The sequence below is a fragment of the Jaculus jaculus genome, chromosome 10 (assembly GCF_020740685.1).
Source record: "Jaculus jaculus isolate mJacJac1 chromosome 10, mJacJac1.mat.Y.cur, whole genome shotgun sequence".
Classification (NCBI taxonomy): domain Eukaryota; kingdom Metazoa; phylum Chordata; class Mammalia; order Rodentia; family Dipodidae; genus Jaculus; species Jaculus jaculus.
In genome coordinates this window covers 73243084-73262196 of record NC_059111.1, presented here as the reverse complement: position 1 = coordinate 73262196, position 19113 = coordinate 73243084, and the positions used below count along the sequence as shown (strand labels likewise).

Genomic DNA, 19113 nt, shown 5'->3' with positions numbered 1-19113 from the left:
CACAGTGCCTGACACTAAACTACACAAGACATTCCTAATAGGAAAAGAAAAATGATGCCATCAAAATAGAAGAAACAAGGGATTCCATGGAGAGGAAATTTTGGAATGGGGAAATGGAAATGGAGGAAGGGAATTGTGATTTATTATATATATTTGTGGAAGTAGCCAACAAGTTTTTTTTTTTTTTTTTAAAGAAAAAGTTAGAAGCTGGGCATGGTGGCACACACCTTTAAAATCCCAGCACTTGGGAGGCAGAAGTAGGAAGATCGCCATAAATTCAAGGCCACCTTGAGTCTACATAGTGAATTCCAGGTCAGCGTGTGCCAGAGTGAGACCCTACCTCAAAAAAACAAAAAAAGGAAAGAAAAAAGAAAAGATTAGAATCTGAAACCCTGTCACCAACACAGCCTGGGTAGGAGTCATCTTCCCTTTGCAAAGAGGAAGAATGAGAGGCCAAAGCTACTATCCTAGCCACTGAACAGCTTCTCAATCTCCCCAGTCTTTACCCTCTTCGATAAGTCATCCGGAATCTGTTCAGTAGTTGTGCTTCAGAAAGCATCTCACATTGTCTGTGAGTTAACTGCTAAGGTGCGGAATCCAAGAGCTGTCTTGAAAAGGAATCTTTTTTTTTTTCCAGATTAATACTCCCTTTGTATCTTACAGTTAGCTAAAATAAATAAATAAATAAATAAATAAATAAATAAATAAATAAATAAACAAACAAATGTAAATAAAAAATTTAAATGCCAGGAAGTCCACAAAACAGGATTTGCTTTAAGACCAATCCACTAGCGGCTCTGGGATCTGCTGGTCCCAGGGCACAGTAGTGTTTAGCTAAGTGTCCAGAGCATTAAGGTCAAAATCCTGGCTGGAGGCACAAGGCACAAGGCCACCAGCTGTGGGACTCAGTGGTGACTGCACAGCTCCATCCTCAAGCAATAACTTGCAGGGTTATCACCACTCAGGGGACACATCGCTGTAGGTAGGTGTTCCTGGGGCCCACTATGTGGGCACAGTGACTGGGTGAAGGGCAACAGGAGCTGGAGAATGAGCAGTCATGGCCATGGTGACCCCGCTGCCCCTAGGGGTAGGGATGGGAGCAAGGTACACCCTTGCTGGCACGCCTTTGGGCTTCACCACCCTGGTATGATGGATGACGTGAGGGGGTGCTATATACAGTGGCTGTGTGTAATACATGCCCTGCTGGGCATATGGGCTCTGCTGGGTGTAGGCACGTCTCACAGGGTACACGCTGTCTTGTAGGGGTTGTGGGAGGAAGAGTATGGTGGCACAGCCCCGACGGTGAGGGAACAGGACACTTTATAAGGTATCCCAGGAGTGTAGCCTGTTTGGTAGGTAGGATTCTCTCCAGGGCACATGTTAGGAGAATAGGCAGGAGCTGCATAGCCCACAGGGAAAGCAGCTGGATAAACAATTCTTTTGGCATTTGCATAGGGAACCCCAGAAGACCCAGGGATATAAACAGGATTCATGATGTCAAGAAGGCCTCCCTGGGGGAGCCAGCGCAGCAGCCCAGGCTGTCTCAACGTGGGGCCAGGCGACAGATAGACCGCTAGGATGGGGGCCTAGCCACTCACCCCACGCCTCCACTGCTGCCTGCGTTGCCCTGAGAAGGACTCTTTTGTCTCAAAATATTCTAGGGGTCAGAAACTGATGCACATGCCCATCTGTGCAGTGCACTCTGTCAGGGAGTAGCCTTCTCATTATTAACCCAAGTTGGTCTAAAAGAATGTTCCCCAGGGTGCCCAGTATTATAAAGGCCAGGTGTGTGAACTCATGGCCCAGGAGATCAGGGAGCTTTTCCTCAGAGGCCATCGGCATGACAAGCTACATGTGGACTTTCACTAGTGCCAGGACTGAAGGCAACCATCCACGTAGAAATGCCACCCTTCCTCCTTGTTCTGTACTTTCCTGTTGCTGAGAAGGGAGAGGCAAGGGCCATCGTGGTTCCCAGTGATGCTCTGGCTGAGGAACTAGTGATAACACTAGTTCCAGCCTTTATCCCCATCTCTAGTGTAGAACCCCGAATAGACACTGCCTAAATGGACTTTGTCCAAACCTAGCAGCAGCAGCCCCACTCCTGAGAAATCGCAGCCAGGGTCGATGTAGAGAAAGGAAAAAACAGCTTCCATTCCCACGTTGCTCCCACTTTCACCATGCACAGCAGTCAAAAGTGGGCATGAGCACCACAGAAGGTTGTGAAGTTTCTGCCCCTATGAATCTTCACAGAGCGGAGGCCTGTATGCATGACTGCCCTGACGACAGGTGTTTCCTGGCCCTCTATCAGTTCCAGAAGCTACTGACAGTACCATGAAGAGTGAAAGGTCCTGTCACACCACCACTCCTTGTATAGGAATAGCCACACTGGGAACACCCCCCACTCTGTTGTCTGCTGCACACCTGCAAAATCTGCTAGAAATGGCCCACCAGGGACATTGGGCCTTTCTCACTCTGCCACAATAAGCACTGTTCCCATGGTCACTAAACCCAGCCAAAGATGCTACTGAAAGGCTACACATTGTACATGCTAAATGCAATGAAATTCAACATTGCTTGACAGGCTGACACCTCCAGACATATCTTCAAGAGAACACTGTTTACCAAGAATGGTCACACTGTAAAAGTGGTGGAGATAATACAAAAATCTCAACATACAAGAAATATGAAAATCATAATGCTTTCAGATCAGCATAACTCTTTAGCAACATTACAAAAAAAAACTGAAATGGATAAAGAAGTGCAGAATATAATTATAACCAGATGTGTTGGTGCACCCCTTTCATCCCAGCAAGAGGCAGAGGGAGGAGAATGGCTAGGCAAGGCTGTACTACATAGCAAGTTTGAGGCAACCCTGGGTGACATAGAAACACCTTTTCTGCATTAATTATTTATGTAAAATAATTACATAAATAAACCAATTATAAAATGAAATCCAAGGGAATGCAAACAGTTAAATAAAATTAGGAAGACGGAACTACATAAATGAGAAATTATGGAGGGTCTGGAGAGATGTATCAGCAGTTAAGGCACTTGCCTGAAAAGCCTGAGGACCTAGGTTTTATTCCCCAGTACTCACATAAAGCCAGATGCACAGAGTGGTGCATGTTTCTGGAGTTCATTTGCAGTGGCTAGGAGCACTGATGTGCCCAATCTCACTCTCTGTCAGATAGATGAACAAATAAATGAGAAATGATCCATGCCTTTAATCACAGCTCTTGGGAAGCTGGGGTAGGAAGATTAATGTGAGTTTGGGGCCAGTCTGAGACTACATAGTGAAATCTAGGATAGCCTGGGCTAGAGCAAGACCCTACATTGAAAAACCAGAAGAGAGAGAAAGAGGTTAAGCATTGATTTTGAGAAAGAATCAAATAGCAATCATGAAAATGAAGAGTTTAATAAGCCTAATAAAAAAAAAAAAACAGTCAAAAGGTGGGGTGGTGGCGCATGCCTTTAATCCCAGCACTTGGGAGGCAGAGGTAGGAGGATCGCCATGAGTTCAAGGCCACCCTGAGACTACATAGTGAATTCCTGGTCATGCTGGGCTAGAGTGAGACCCTACCTCAAAATAAATAAATAAAAACAAGAACAAAATAATAATAATACAGTCAAAGGTGGGAATAGAAGGCTACCATGTACAAGATAAACAAAAAATTAACAGAGAAAAAAGGAGGGGGAAAAATGAAAGATGGAAGAAAAGAATGAAGTATAATAAGAGTGGGTCACACCCAAGTTGAAGCCCAGTAATGTCTTGGAAAAGGTATATATATATTCACCCCTCCTCCCATTACTTTGAGGGCCCTCCTTAGTGGGATCACTGAGCATCTAGTTTATTTTACTGTATTTTTTTAACATTTTTGTTGAAAACTTCCATAAACCATGATAAATTCTTCCCCTTTTCCACTTGCCCCTTCCCAAATCCACTGTCCATCATATCTCCTCCCCTTCTCAATTAGTCTCTCTTTTATTTTGATGTCATTATTTTTTCCTTCTATTATGAGGGTCCTGTGAAGGTAGTACTAGGTATTGCAAGGTCAAGTTTATCCAGGCCATTTTGTGTTTAGACGATTGCATTGTAAGTAATGCTACCCTTCCTTTGTCTCTTATATTCTTTCTGCCACCTATTCTGTAATGAACTTTGAGCCTTGGCAGTTGTAACAGAGATGTATCTGTGCTGAATACTCCTCTGTCATTTCTTTCCAGCACTATTGTGCCTTTTGAGTCATCCCAAAGGTTACCTCCACCTGAAAAGAGAAGAGCCTCTAACCAAAAGTGACAATAGCATTAATATATGGGTATAAATGTTAAGAAAAGTGCTTACAGGGCAGTTTGGTGAGTATAATATATGTGTTTCGCCAGACACCTTCAGGCATTACATGCCTAGGGATCATGATCTCCCCTGCCGAAGTCCTTTGGCTAGGTTTGCAGTATCAGGAATGTATTCCCTCCCATGGAGCAGGCCTCCAGTGGAATTAGAGAGTGATTTGTTTTCCCCATAACAGACATGCCGCTATTATACCCGTTTGCTCATTTGACCTAGCTGGACAAACTTAAGACATGCAATTTCAACTGTTGTTTATCTCCACTGATGTCTTCTCTCTCCATAGGGCTTAAGGCAGCATAGCTTTTTATACCATTCTGTCAGCTAGTCTACAGGGAGGAGGTTTTCAGCTTGGCTCCAGCTTGATTTCTTAGTGACCTTGTAGCCCAAGCATGTGGAGTCTTCAGCAATAGGTTCTTACCATCAACCCTTGGTGGGAGACCAAGAGCTTTGGCAATGTCCTGTGATGTTTTGGGGTATCAGGAACCTCTCTGGTCAACAGTTCAATGGAAGGCATCTCATACCTGTTACTAAAATTTTTCTAGTAACAATCTATGGTTTCTGGATGTACCATTATCCAAAAAAGTAGGTTTCCATATGGCTTATTCATACCCTCTTAATTTTTTTTTGGATTTTTTTTTTTTTATTAATTAGTTTTATACTCAGTGAATACAGTCAATTTGGTATCATTGTTAGGCTCATCCATGTCCTACCCCTTCCCCTGGCCCCTCCTTGTTGAGGTATATGTGCCACGCATTGTGGAGTTAGCTCACAGTTATGGGTAGGATAAATGTCTCTGCATATCATGACCCAACATGTGACTCTGACATTCTTTCCACCCCCTCTTCTGCAAAATTTCCCTGAGCCATGTTGGGTTCATTTTTGGTCTGCTTCTGTGATGAGGTGTTGGGGGCCTCTGGGTCTCTGGATATCTGATTTGGTAGGAGTTGATTGTTCTCTGTGTTGATCTCCTTCACCCTTGTGCTGGTACCTGGTTCACCAAGAAAACAGCACCATTGCTTGTTTTGCCAATTGTTCTTAGTTTCAGTTGGGGCCCTTTTGAGGTATGATAGGGTGGTTCACTCCTTAGGATCTGCTTCTATCTGAAAAAGAGAAGCAGATTCTCCAATGGAGAGTAAAGTTAGCACTAGACAAATGGGATAACCCTTATTTTATATCTATATCTATATCTCTATCTCTATATCTATATCTATATATCTATATATCTATATCTATATCTATATATCTATATCTATCTATCTATCTATCTATCTATCTATCTATATATATATATATGTATATCTCGAGAGAATTACAGCCATGGTGGGAAACCAACTGCTCTTGATTTGGCTAACTGATCCCCTCAGTGGAATGGGACCCATAGCTGGAGCTAGGAAACAAGTCAGAACCATACCCAAACATGAACCTGCTCTCCATTATCAAGCTACCACCAATCATGGGCTACAAGAGGGCCTACCCTCTTAACTTTTGAATGATGCTTCCCACACACTTCCTTTAGTGAACCTCTTTCCCTGACCTCACTTAGGCCATTCCACCCCCAATAACCTGTTTGTCTAGTAACATATATACAATAACATCCCCTGAAGTCCTCCCCTCTTCTCCCTCTCTTATAGCCCCTTTCTACCTTACTGGCCTCTGCTACCAATTTTTACTCTAACTCACATACAAGACTAAACATTTGTAGCTAGGATCCACATATGAGAGAAAACATGTGGCGTTTGACTTTCTGGGCCTGGTTGCCTTACTTAGTATAATCCTATCCAGATCTATCCATTTCCCTACAAATTTTATAATTTTGTTTTTCTTTACCACTGAGTAGATCTCCATCATAAAAATGTATCACATCTTTATTATCCACTCACCAGTTGAGGATCATCTAGGCTGGTTACATTTCCTAGCTATTGAGCAGCAATAAACAATGTTGAGAAAGTATCTCTAAGGTAGTGAAAAGAGTCATTAGGATGTATGCCTAAGAGTGGTATGGCTGAATCATATGGTGCATATATTTTTAGCTATCTCAAGAACCTCTATGCTGAGTTCCATAATGGCTTTGCCAGATTACATTCCCACCAACAGTGTATAAGGGTTCCTCTTTTTCCGCATCCTCATAAGCACTTACTGTCATTTGTTTTCTTGATGATAGCCATTTGACAGGAGTAAAGTAGAATCTCAAAGTAGTTTTAATTTGCACTTCCCTGATGGCTAAGAATGTAGAACTTGTTTTTTGGATGTTTATATGCCATCTTTATTTATTCTTCTGACAACTCTCTATTTAGCTCCATAGCATATTTTTAATTTAGTTATTTGATTTCTTATTTAGTTTTTTGAGTTAATTGTATATCCTGCATATTAATGCTCTGTCAGATGTATAGCTGGCAAAAATTTTTCTCATTCTGTAGGTTGTCTCTTTGCTCTATTCAGTGTCCTTTACTGTACAAAACCTTTTTAATTTCATGAGATCCCAGTGGTTGATTATTGGTTTTATTTCCTGAGCACTGGGGTTATATTCAGAAAGTTATTGCCTATGCCAGTATGTTGAAGGGTTTCCCCTACTCTTTCCTGTAGCAGTTTCAGAGTCCATTACTTTGCTAGCTTAAGTATTATTTAAAGTAAAAGGTTAAACTTTCTCCTTCAGTACTAAGTGGTACACTACCATGGTAGCCAGTCTCTGACTGAAGGCTACTGCATAAATCTCATACAGCAGACATAAAAATATAACACAAACCAGACAATGTGTTAAAAAGCAATCTAGATGCAGGGATTCATTCTGAAAAGTGTGAGTTTGCTGGACCTACAAGATTCTTGCAAAGACAGAGTTCCTGCACACTGTTATAGCCAGCCACATATCTTGAACTCCTTTCCCTTCCACTGTGAAAAATTCTTTCCCATCCTTCATGTTAATTAAAGAACCTGGAGAGGAGATTGACATAGTGGTATTGAAAGTATTTGTGCATCTAACTCTGGAGTGAGGATTCCTAATTAGTGTCTTTCAAATGCTAATTAACCACCCTGGAGTATGCAGATTAAAGAAGTTAAATTTCAAACACATACACATCTCACTGAAATAGTCTAAAATATACAGACATGATAATAATCATCAATAATGGTTTCAAGGTCACAAGGCAGAGCATCATGTTTGAGAAAGAAGATGAAAGAGCTGTTTTAACAAGAGTCTTGGTGCAAAGCAACAGTAATTAGATTTAGTTGAGTTAGAAGGAAAAGGTATTTCTTAGAGGATGTCTAAGCTCAAATGACTGGCTGGAGATTTAGTTCTAGACATCCATGAACAGAGATTACAACTGAATAGATAGCTCAAGCAGCAATCACATAGAGTAGGAAGCAGGCTGCAGCACTGATGGAAGAGGCCTCTAGAGTTATCATCCTGAAACACAGGCATCTTGTGCCTTTGCACAGCTCTCAGTGAATGCCACCTGACACAGCAACCATATTCACTACTGTTACAAGTGCTCATCTTGCTGTGCTCTGCTCCCACAGCTGCTTAGGAAGCGTAGCATTCTGTGCCTCCTTTTCTGAGTCATTAAGCTTCCAGTAGGTACACAGGATTGGATAGCAAGTGTTTTGAACTTCAGCTTCTGCCACAGGATCCTAAGATGAGGAATTCTCCAAACAAGAAACAAAGTGTCACAGGTATGGTGGTTCATGCCTTTAATCCCAGCACTCAGGAGGTAGGAGGATCACTGGGAGTTCAAAGCCAGTCTGAGACTACATAGTGGATTCCAGGTCATCCTTGGCTAGAGTTAAGACCCTATCTTGAAAAACAAGACAAACAACAACAGTAAGAAAAAAGAATGGAAGCATCAGATGGCAGGCATGGAATAAACAAGGAATACTATCTTTACTCCTATACAAACAGGACATACCACTATACTGAAGGCCAGAAATACAGATTTGTCAGTCAAATAGTGAACATTTTGGAGGCTAGGGAGAATATAACACAATGATCTCATCTACATAACAATCTCCAATACTTATTAAAAGAAAATGATGGATTTCATACTCAGTTATAAATAGATAACATTAATGTGAAGTAAATAGCAAGAAACTAGGTGAAAGTTATCCTACACAATTATCTTGCTCAAAGAATGTTTAAGTGTTAACTATACTGGGCACTGAGCTAGGCTGATGAAATGGTGAGTCAAACTAGACATATTCCTATAATTGAGGAAATGAAAGCAGGCAGGGGTGCAGAGTTGGGGAATGTGTGGGAGTTTAACCTGAAGGTGAATAATACACAATTTGTCTGTGTTTATTTAAAGGTTTTTAAATTATCAGCTTACTCCAAACCAGAGCTGTAGGAGGAATTTGAGTTTTATCTAAATAGGATAAACCACCTAAAGGTTGCAAGGTGTTTTAAAAATATACATTGTCACTCAATCCATAGGAAAACCTTAGGTTAGTGATAGACATTGTTCAGAGGAAGAGCAGTCTCAGGCTGGAGAGATGGCTTAGCGGTTAAGCACTTGCCTGTGAAGCCTAAGGACCCCGGTTCGAGGCTTGGTTCCCCAGGTCCCACGTTAGATGCACAAGGGGGCGCACGCGTCTGGAGTTCGTTTGCAGAGGCTGGAAGCCCTGGCGCGCCCATTCTCTCTCTCTCTCTCTATCTGTCTTTCTTTCTGTCTCTGTCACTCTCAAATAAATAAATAAATAATTAAAAAAAAAAAAAAGAGCAGTCTCATTCAACAGAGAGGAGTTCAGACAAAACGCCCTTTTAGAATTAAAGCTTTATTAGGAGAGTGCCAGGCCACAGGCCCTTAATGAAGTCCAGAAGCCAGAGAGTGAGAAGCTCCAGAAATCTGGAGAACAAAGGGGAGGTGAACCTTTTTATGAGTTTTTGAGGGAAAGGGGAGGGTGGAAGCCATGGAGGAGAGAGTGGGAGATAAAGAAGGCCTCTGGTCCTTCAAGGTCTCTCAGCAGGAAGGGTTGTTCTGCTGCTGTCTAACTCATAGACAGGACCCAAGGCCATAATTCAGATGGCCTTGGGTTTCCCTGGCAACAGGGGGCTGGCAGCAGAACCTCTTAAAGTGACTGCATCTATGTTCTAACAGCTATCAGCATTAGTTTTATTTGAGGAAACTAGGGTTTTGAAATTGACTTCTGTGAGATCTACAAGCAGCATAAAATGTTGGTGGGAACAGATAGCAGGCAGAGAATTCTTTTTGAAAGGGAAAGGATTCTCATATATTTTCTAACCTGGCCAAATTGTATTCAGGCTTCTGAATTTTTCTACCTCCAACTGTGCACTCCCTGTAAAACCCAATTTTAACAAAAGAATCTTGTCAAGTTAGTTTAACTAGGCCCCTCAGGCTCCATATCAGATCAGTCCTCATCTCCTGTTTTCCAGGTAAGATGTGGTCACTCTGGCCCTCTTGGAAAGAATGCTATTAGGTCCTTTTTGTCAATGTCCTTCTTGGCCTTGATGTTTCTTCTTAGTAACTTTCTATCCATCCCTCTGCTCCTTGGCTGTAAGTTACCATTTGCACAGGCTCTATCTTCAGTGGAGCTCAAGCTCTCCACTGGAAGATGGGAGTGTTGCATTGGTCTCTGCACTTAGGGTAGTAAAGTCTTAAATAAAGCTGTCCTTACAACCACATTTTAAGAGGCATCATTGAAATCACTATTTTTCTTTTTGAAAAAAATTATATTTCTTTATGAGAGAGAGAGAGAGAGAGAGAGAGAATGAATATGGGTATGACAGGGCCTCTAGCCATTGCAAATGAGGTCCAGATGCATGTGCCACCTTGTGCATTTGGTTTACATGGGTCCTGGGGAATTGAACCTGGGTCCTTTGGCTTTGCAGGCAAGTGCCTTAACCGCTAAGCCATCTCTCCAGCCTATTTTTCTTTAACACTAATTTTATGTGGGAAAGGGCACATTGTTTCACTAAATATTCATAATTTGTGAAAAAGACATCATTACCTTTTTATGGGGAAACAAGATTGCATGTAGGATTGAAATCCCAGGACAATTTGGCCCCCACAAGTACTGTGAAATTCTGTTTTCAAAGAGCATCTACGCGTTGATTTAGTGCGTTCTGAATACCAGCGAAACTTAGTCATGCAGTTTGAAAAACCCCTGTGGTCGGGGAGAACTAAAGATGTAGGAGTAAAGATGCACGAGGTGTAGACTCCTAGTGGACTTCTTCATAAAAGCTGGTTGAGGAAAGGAGAGAATGGCTCTGAAGGCGGGCCTGAGCTGGGGCTTCAGCTGGGCAGCAGACACAAAGCCATTTATTATGCTATCTCTCTGCGCAGCAACGCCTCCTGCAGTAGTTACAGTCTTCGTGCGACTGTGCCACCAGAGCAGTCCCAGTTTCGGTCCACACCCTAATGTAATGACTAAGATGCTTTAAAAGACTAACATTTGGTGGTCTTCCAGCTTCTTGCTCTTTGCTGCTGAATCTAGATCCCGGGAGCAAAGCCAGTGTCCCAGGATGGGGCAATTGTCATTTTTGTGGCGCTGGACGCAGCAGGTTTAGTTTATTCGCGGCGCGCGCAGGTTGGGATGGGAAGGAGGAGGAGTCGGGTCTCTGGGGAGGAAAAGCGCAACGCGGTCTGACCCTGGCGGCGTTCCGTACCGTCGGGGACGCGGCGGCAGAAACATGGCGGTCGCGGCCCTGCCGGCAAACCAGAAAGTTTCTACCGACGCCGGGCTTTATTAGTGCGTGCGGCCTCGGGCCCTAGTCCTCCTGGTCCGGAACCTCCTGGTTCCAATTCACAGGGCCAGCCCAAGGGCCTCCTCTCCCTCGTCCGTAGTGGGCCTCGGAGCGCGGAGGGAGCGTTGGCGGCGACCGAGGCAGGTAGGGGCCGTGGTGGGGTTCGGGGCGGCGGGAGGGCGCGGCACCGCCCCGGGCTCCGCTCCGCCCCGCCCCGCCGGCCTCTCCCGGCTTGGGGTCCAGCCCTGGCTCGGTGGGCCGTAGAGGGACGCCTCTCCGTCGTCCGCGGGGACCCGAGCCGGGCGCCACGTTGTGGTCACCTTCCCCTTGGAAGCCGGGGAGGAGAGCAGGGTCCTGGGCCCCTCGGCCCGCCGCCTCGCCCTGGACCCGGCGCTGGGCGGCGAGCTGGGGTGCTCCCAGGACCGAGAGATGCGGCGTTCGCGGTGCCACGCTTGCCCTTCCTGAAGAGCCGGCCTGAGAGTTCCTGTGAACTCTCGCAGGCAAATTTCTTCTCCGTTGTGGTTCGTTCAGCTTTGTTACTTCCCTTAGGTGGAAGAGAGTTAGATCTTCAGTGAAAGATGAAAAGTGGCACGTTGTGCCTTGAAGCCATTGCAGGCTAGGGCGATGAGAACATTGTGATTTGGAAGAAATCGAGTGAATTAACTGAAGGTTAGAGAAAGGCCAAAACAAGCCAGTGATTCTGTGAATCTCCCTTAGCACTGCTGCTTATGAGCTGTACCATATTCTACAAATTATTTACTTTCTTTATATTGTCAAGTACGTAACAACCAGGTAGCATTATAGTTAAATGTAGCTTCTTCATATTAGTAGCTTTTTATATTAGTCTCTACTTCTTTTTCCGTCAACAAGTAGTTGTTGAATAACAACTTGATGCCAAACTTTCTGCTATATGCTGGACATATGTTTACGGAATACGGACCTCAGAGAGACTATGCACTACTGAGGAATGCAGGCATTAAACAAGTGAAAGATAATTTTTTGTCTATTACTGAGTAGGTGTCAGAATCACATAATGGGGTTAGAGGTAATTCTTTTAAGATAATGATCTAAGCTGACACCTGAAGAACAGGAGTAAGCCAGTTTGAGGACAGGTAGGACTAGAGGAAGAAAAGGAATGTATCTGGAGGGGGAATAGTATTTATCTATTTAGTATGTATTTGGTTCAGGATTGAAATACCAGTGAGTCTCTGAGTACAAAGTGAGAGGAACAGTAGTAACAGATGGGCAGGAAAATTCAAGTCCAATGTAGAGAGCTTTGTAAGGCACAGAAAGGAGTTGAGATTTTATTTATTTGAGAGAGAGAGAGAATGGGTGCACCAGGGCCTCTAGTCACTGCAAATGAACACCAGACATACATGCCTACTTGTGTATCTCGCTTACGAGGGTACTGGGGAATTGAACCTGGGTCCCTAGGCTTCACAGGCAAGTGTCCTAACGGCTCAGCCATCTCTCCAGCCCCCGACTTTAATGTTGGAGGATGGGAAGCCATTGGAGGGTTTTTCGCACTAATGACTTGATAAAATTTAGTCTTAAAACTGACACTGGGTAGAGGAAAAGCTCTTTTGATAAAGTGCTTGCCTTCCAAAGGGTGAAGACCTCAGTCTCATCCCCAGAACCTGTATAAAAATATAGCAATGTAGGGAAATGGGAGAAAGGCAGATCTCTGGGACTCACTGGCTGGCATCAGGCCTATAAGAGACCTTATCCGGAGTGCCCCAAAGGAGTACTATGGACGTTATGGCCTCCACACTCACCTCTACACTCCACACACACCTGCACATGCACACACAAAAGGTACTTTTTAAAGAAAGGCAGGAATGAATAAAAGGGAGAGGATAAAGTGGATGAAACTGAAATGGTGACATTAAGTATGAGAAGTACCAGAAATATTTGTAATGCTTAGGAGAAGTTGTCAGGGGCTGAGGAGATGGCTTAGCAGCTAAAAGTGCTTGCTTAGCAAGCTTGCTAGCTCAGGTTTAGTTTCCCAGTACCCAGGTAATGCCAGATGTACAAAGAGATGCATGCATCTGGAGTTTGTAGTGGCAAGAGGCCCTGGTGTGCCCATCTTCCCTTTCCTTCCTCCATCACTCCCTTCCTTTCCCTCCCTCCATCCCCCCTCCCTCCCCCCCCTCTCTCCCCCTCCTCCCCGTTCATCCCCCTGCTGTCCTTGCAGATAAATAAAATATTAAAAAACAAAGAGTAGTCAGGACCCAGTGGAGGTTAAATGGTAGGTGTAGGAGAGAAGAAGGTTAAAGTACTTTATGGATTGAAGGTAAGGAGGCACTGCCAGGTTCAAATCCAATTCATGGGCACTAGGGAATTGAACCCAGACCCTCAGGTTTTGCAAATAAGCACTTTTAACCACTGGGTCATCTTCCCAGCCCAAAGGTGACTTTTTCTAAAAGTATGTTGAAGAAGTTCTTTATGTACTTCGAATGACTGTTCATGAGCATTCCAGTTCCAGTGTTTTGATTATTATTATTATTTTTTTTTGAGATAGGGTCTCACTCTGGCCCAGGCTGACCTGGAGTTCATTATGTAGTCTCGGTGGCCTTAAACTCAGGGTGATCCTCCTACCCCTACTTCCCAAGTGCTGGGATTAAAGGCGTGCACCACCACACCGGGCTCCCTGTTTTGACTTTTGTCTAGCAAGTTCAGCAAATGATTTGCTTCAAAGACAGTATGTGGATTTGAAAAGTATGTTTGGTAATTAAAGTAATTTCTTGTAGTAGGGGTGAAAGTACAGGGGAATTATGGCTCAGCTTTAGTGACTGAGTAACTTTAACATAGTTAAATTTTACTTCTAGTTAAGTATTGCTTTCATAATGTAAAGACTAAGATTTTAGAGCTGCCTTGTAAAAAGATCTATGGGATTTTAGGAGTGTACAAAATGATTGCTGTTCTGTATACTATTGTTTTCCAAATTAGAAGTCATGATGTAGTCTCTCATTCCATCTAAGAGTTGAACAGCTTTCCATTATGCCCAAATCACATGCTTATTATCTAAGTTGAATTGAACTTTCAAATAAGATAGGTTAGGGGGCTGGAGAAATGGCTTAGCAGTTAAGGCATTTGCCTGCAAAGCCTAAGGATGCTAGTTCATTCTCCAGGACCCACGTAAAGCCAGATGCTCAAGGGGGCGCATGTTTCTGGAGTTTGTTTGCAGTGGCTGGAGGCCCTGGTGTGCCCATTCTCTTTCTCTCTCTCTTTCTCTCAAATAAATAAATAAAATATATTAAAAAGTAAGATAGGTTAGGTGAATCTTCACTATCTCAGGCAGGAAGGTTCCCTTGACTGTAATTTAGTCAGGCAGTGTTAGCAAGATGAATAGAAAGTGCAGCCAATTTCCATGGGATAAATTACAAAGTTTTAGAGCCAGAAACAGTTAGTATTAAAATTCATGTAAATCAGGGAGCCTAGGGAGATGGCTTAGTGGCCAAAGATACTTGTTTGCAAAGCCTGCATGTTTCTGGTATTTGTTTGCAATGGTGAGAGACCCTGACACACCCGTACACACAAACACTTGCAAATAAATAAAGTTTAAAAGATACATATAAATCAGACTTGGGACAGGATTTTAGAATAACGTATATTTTTCTCTTGTTATTTTGTACCAGAGATAGCACAAAACTACTGTGTAAAATTAACACTGATTTTTTTCTTCTTCTTTTTAGATCATTATAAAGAAAAATTCTGAGAAAATGTTGGAGTAGGAGTTACCAGTGCACTAGATTTGCTGACTGAAATACAAGAAGTTAATTTTGCGGGGGAGAGGCCGACTTTGCAGGTTACATGTGTAAATCACTGCGATACTGCTTTAGTCATTGTCTCTATCTAGCAATGACAAGACTGGAAGAAGTCAATAGAGAAGTGAACATGCATTCCTCAGTGCGATACCTGGGCTATTTAGCCAGAATCAACTTACTAGTGGCTATATGTTTAGGTCTTTATGTAAGATGGGAAAAAACAGCAAATTCTTTAATTCTGGTAATTTTTATTCTTGGCCTTTTTGTTCTTGGAATTGCCAGCATACTCTACTATTATTTTTCCATGGAAGCAGCAAGTTTAAGTCTCTCCAATCTTTGGTTTGGATTTTTGCTTGGTCTTCTATGCTTTCTTGACAATTCATCCTTTAAAAATGATGTGAAAGAAGAATCAACCAAGTACCTGCTTCTGACTTCCATAGTGCTAAGGACACTATGCTCATTGGTGGAGAGAATCTCTGGGTATGTCCGTCATCGACCCACGTTACTAACCACAGTAGAGTTCCTGGAGCTTGTTGGATTTGCCATTGCCAGCACAACTATGTTGGTAGAGAAATCTCTGAGTGTTATTTTACTTGTTGTGGCATTGGCCATGTTAATTATTGACCTGAGAATGAAGTCATTTTTAGCTCTTCCAAACTTAGTAATTTTTTCAGTATTGTTATTTTTTTCCTCATTGGAAACTCCAAAAAATCCAGTTGCTTTTGCATGTTTTTTTATTTGCCTGATAATTGATCCTTTCCTTGACATTTATTTTAGTGGACTTTCAGTAACTGAAAGGTGGAAACCTTTCTTGTACCGTGGAAGAATTTGCAGAAGACTTTCAGTCCTTTTCGCTGGAATGATTGAGCTTACGTTTTTCATTCTTTCAGCATTTAAACTTAGAGACACTCACCTCTGGTATTTTGTGATACCAGGCTTTTCCATTTTTGGAATTTTCTGGATGATTTGCCATATTATTTTTCTTTTAACTCTTTGGGGATTCCATACCAAATTAAATGACTGCCATAAAGTATATTTCACCCACAGGATAGATAACAATAGTCTAGACAGAATCATGGCATCCAAAGGTATGCGCCATTTTTGCTTAATTTCAGAGCAATTAGTTTTTTTTAGTCTTCTTTCAACAGCAATTTTGGGAGCAGTTTCTTGGCAGGTAAGCTTATGTTGTTTTCTTTGTGTGTGTGTGTGTGTGTGTGTGTTTTATATCAGTGCCTGTGATAGGTAACAAAATGTTAGCTTTAGTAGTTAAAATTGGGATTTTTTTGAGAATATATTTTGCAGTGGTTTAATCAGATGGCCCCCACAAACTCATATGTTTTAGATGCTTGGTCCTTAGCTGGTGGTAATTTGGAAGGTGGAGGAGGTGTGTTCTTGGGACAGGCTTTGGGGTGTTGTAGTCAGTTACCCCTTGCTGTAGCTCAGCTTAATCTCTAGCTATTGTTTTCCACCTGTTATAGCAAGGAGATGATGTCCTTTGTTAAAAAACCATCTTTCCCCTGCCATCATGAAGCTTCCCCTTGAGGCTGTCAGCCAAAGTAAATCATTTCTCTCATCAGCTGCCTTTGGTTGGGTGTTTTGTCCCAGCACCAGAAGTTAACTATAACATACTTTTAAGAGGGCATATCCAGAGTCATTGGTAGTAAGTACCCTAAAGCAATTAGCAACCTTATATGTAATCGCTGGTTTCAATACAGCACATTTCTTTATGTACCCATATTTTTCTGAAGATTTTACTTAAAAGAGTATATATATAATAGCCTATAGGGTTCATAATTATACATTAGAGGGTCTCTTTACACTGGAAAAATGGATTTATTTTATTTGCTGCTTTAGAAATGTTTTAGAAAAGATAGTCTTTAAACTGTATAGTGTGAGTTTATGTCTACAATATTAATCAGCCCAGTCTTCATTTCTTTTGACTATTGAACATACACTCAGTGTCAGGGAGTACACTGAGTGCTTAAGACTTCAGGTTATCTCTGTCCTTGAATGTTTCTGTAATGAATGGAGAAAAAGGGTGGTGTGTAAATAACTTCTGAGTATGGTGTGACAGACACTATAATCTGAGTACCTCAGGCTGGGGATGAGGTCCATATGGGAAGATCAGTTCTTCTTGCAATTCTTTGCACCCATTGGTGGCTGCTGCATGATTTCTAGATGTCATGTCAAAGGGCGATAACAGAGACTTGCCTCTGCCTTGGCATGGCACTTTCCAGTCAGTGTAGGCTGAGATCTGTGTGGGAGTACATTGAATAGTGAAAATATCTTGGGTGTTACCTGAGGGTAGCTTCTTCCCTTTGCTTTGCTTGACTGTGCTAGGGGTTGTCAGAATTATGTCAGAAATTCCAGGAAGAATTTTCCTTCCTTTTGATCGCCTTTCTGTGTTGGCCTCTTTCCTGGCTTTTTCTTCATGTTAGCCACATTCATGGAAGATGCCTTTCCAGGTAATCAAATCCTGTTAACAGAATACTGTCTTGATCACTGAATTCTTCTTTTTCGCATGTACCAATGGTCTTCAGCTAGATTATCTATACCACTGAAAGAACACAAAGCTTTCCAAGAAGCATGTCAACAAAAATAATTTTAGGAGAATCAATTTTCAGATTTTCACCTTCCACTGTACTCCTTCCTAAATTTGAGTTATTTGAGAATACCCCTCTGCTTAGTGATATCTCATTTTGGCTTTATATGTCTCTCAGGACTAGTAATTGATATCTTTTAATGCATGTATTAGCTATTTATCATTATTATTGGAGTATTTTTCAAATATTTTACACATTTATGAAGTAGGTTATTTGTCTTGAATTTTAAGAGTTCTGTATGTATTCTGTATATAATCTTTTTGTCAGATACAAGATTTGGAAATGTTTTCTTTTCAGACTATGTGTGATCTTTTCATTTTACAAAATCAAGTTGAGTTCTTTCTCTTTGTGGACTATACTTTTTGTAGTGTCTCTAAGAACCTGCTGAACTCTAGATTACTAGGATTTTCCTCTTGTGTTATTTTTTTTTCCAGAAGCATTATCACTTTTTAGCTTTCACACTTCGATGTGTGGTCCATTTGTAGCTTTTATTTGTGGTATGAGGTAATGGTCTTATTTTTTGTACATGAATATCGAATTGTTTCATTACCAGGTTTTGAAAAGTCTAGAAACCTTTGCCCTACTGAATGGCCTTATCGTATTTGTTCGACGCTAATTAAATATTGTGATGCTTCATTCCTGTTTTACTTGGTTAAATTGATCTATAGCGTTTCTCTCTGTCAATTCTATACCATCTTACAAGATGTTTTCTAATTTAATTTCCTTTGAAATTTCTTCTTTGATCTATGGTAATTTATAATTTTGTGGTATTGTAGTATTTGAGGATTCCCCAGCATTTCTTTCGTGTTTTTGATTTCTATTTTATCCATACATCATTTGGAGGACACAGTTTGTATGATTTAGGTGGTTATTTATTTATTTATTTATTTATTTATTTAAGAGCGACAGACACAGAGAGAAAGACAGATAGAGGGAAAGGGAGAGAATGGGCGTGCCAGGGCTTCCAGCCTCTGCAAACGAACTCCAGATGCGTGTGCCCCCTTGTGCATCTGGCTAACGTGGGACCTGGGGAACCGAGCCTCGAACCAGAGTCCTTAGGCTTCACAGGCAAGCGCTTAACCGCTAAGCCATCTCTCCAGCCCAAGGTTTTTTTTTGGAAAGAGAATATAGGCATGCCAGGGATGCTAGCCACTGCAAATGAAGTCCAGATGCATGGGCTGCTTTGTGTGTCTGTGTTGTGGTAGGTTAGGGGGAATGGAATTTAGGTCATTATGGTTTGCAGGCAACTGCTGAGCCATTTCTCCAGCCCCTGATTTTAGTTTTTAAAACTTGTTTTATGGCATAGTGTGTTAGTTACCTTTCTTGTTGCTGGGATAAAATACCTGGTAAATCAGTTTAAAGGAAGGGCTTATTTAATAGTTCCAAGTATGTACTCCATTCTGGTGGGAAAGGCATGTCAGTAGGAATGTGAGGCACTGATCACATTCAGTGCACAGGGAGAAGCCAAGAGCAGTGAAGGCTAGTGCTCAGTCAGCTCTCTCCTTACACAGTTCAGGACTCTAGCCCATGGGTTGGAGCTGCCTACAGTTAAGGTGGGCTTTCCCACCTTAATTAACATAATCAGGACAATTCCTCATTGGCATGCCCAGAGGCTCTTTTCCTAGGTAAACTTGGTCCTGTCAAGTTGACTATCAATATAAGCCATCATACCATATGCTTTTATATAATATAAGCCAAATACACATATGT

General features: G+C 42.1%; 1 protein-coding gene and 1 pseudogene across 5 annotated transcripts in view; one reads left to right on the top strand and one right to left on the bottom strand.

The window, feature by feature from the left end:
- Positions 1-954: 954 nt before the first annotated feature.
- Positions 955-1493, bottom strand: LOC101593588 (annotated as a pseudogene).
- Positions 1494-10588: 9095 nt separating this feature from the next.
- Positions 10589-19113, top strand: part of Tmem168 (transmembrane protein 168) — a 47931-nt gene continuing 39406 nt past the window's right edge. The window contains exons 1-2 of one of the 5 annotated variants that reach the window (XM_045160524.1): positions 10589-10709; positions 14729-15974. In XM_045160524.1, coding sequence (XP_045016459.1) covers positions 14847-15974 — 1128 coding nt within the window. In that variant the 5' untranslated portion in view covers positions 10589-10709; positions 14729-14846. Of the gene's footprint in view, positions 10710-10734; positions 10851-10938; positions 11178-11325; positions 11555-14728; positions 15975-19113 lie in introns of those variants that run through there. The other 4 variants (XM_045160525.1, XM_004671589.3, XM_045160522.1 and 1 more) reach the window with 4 other exon arrangements.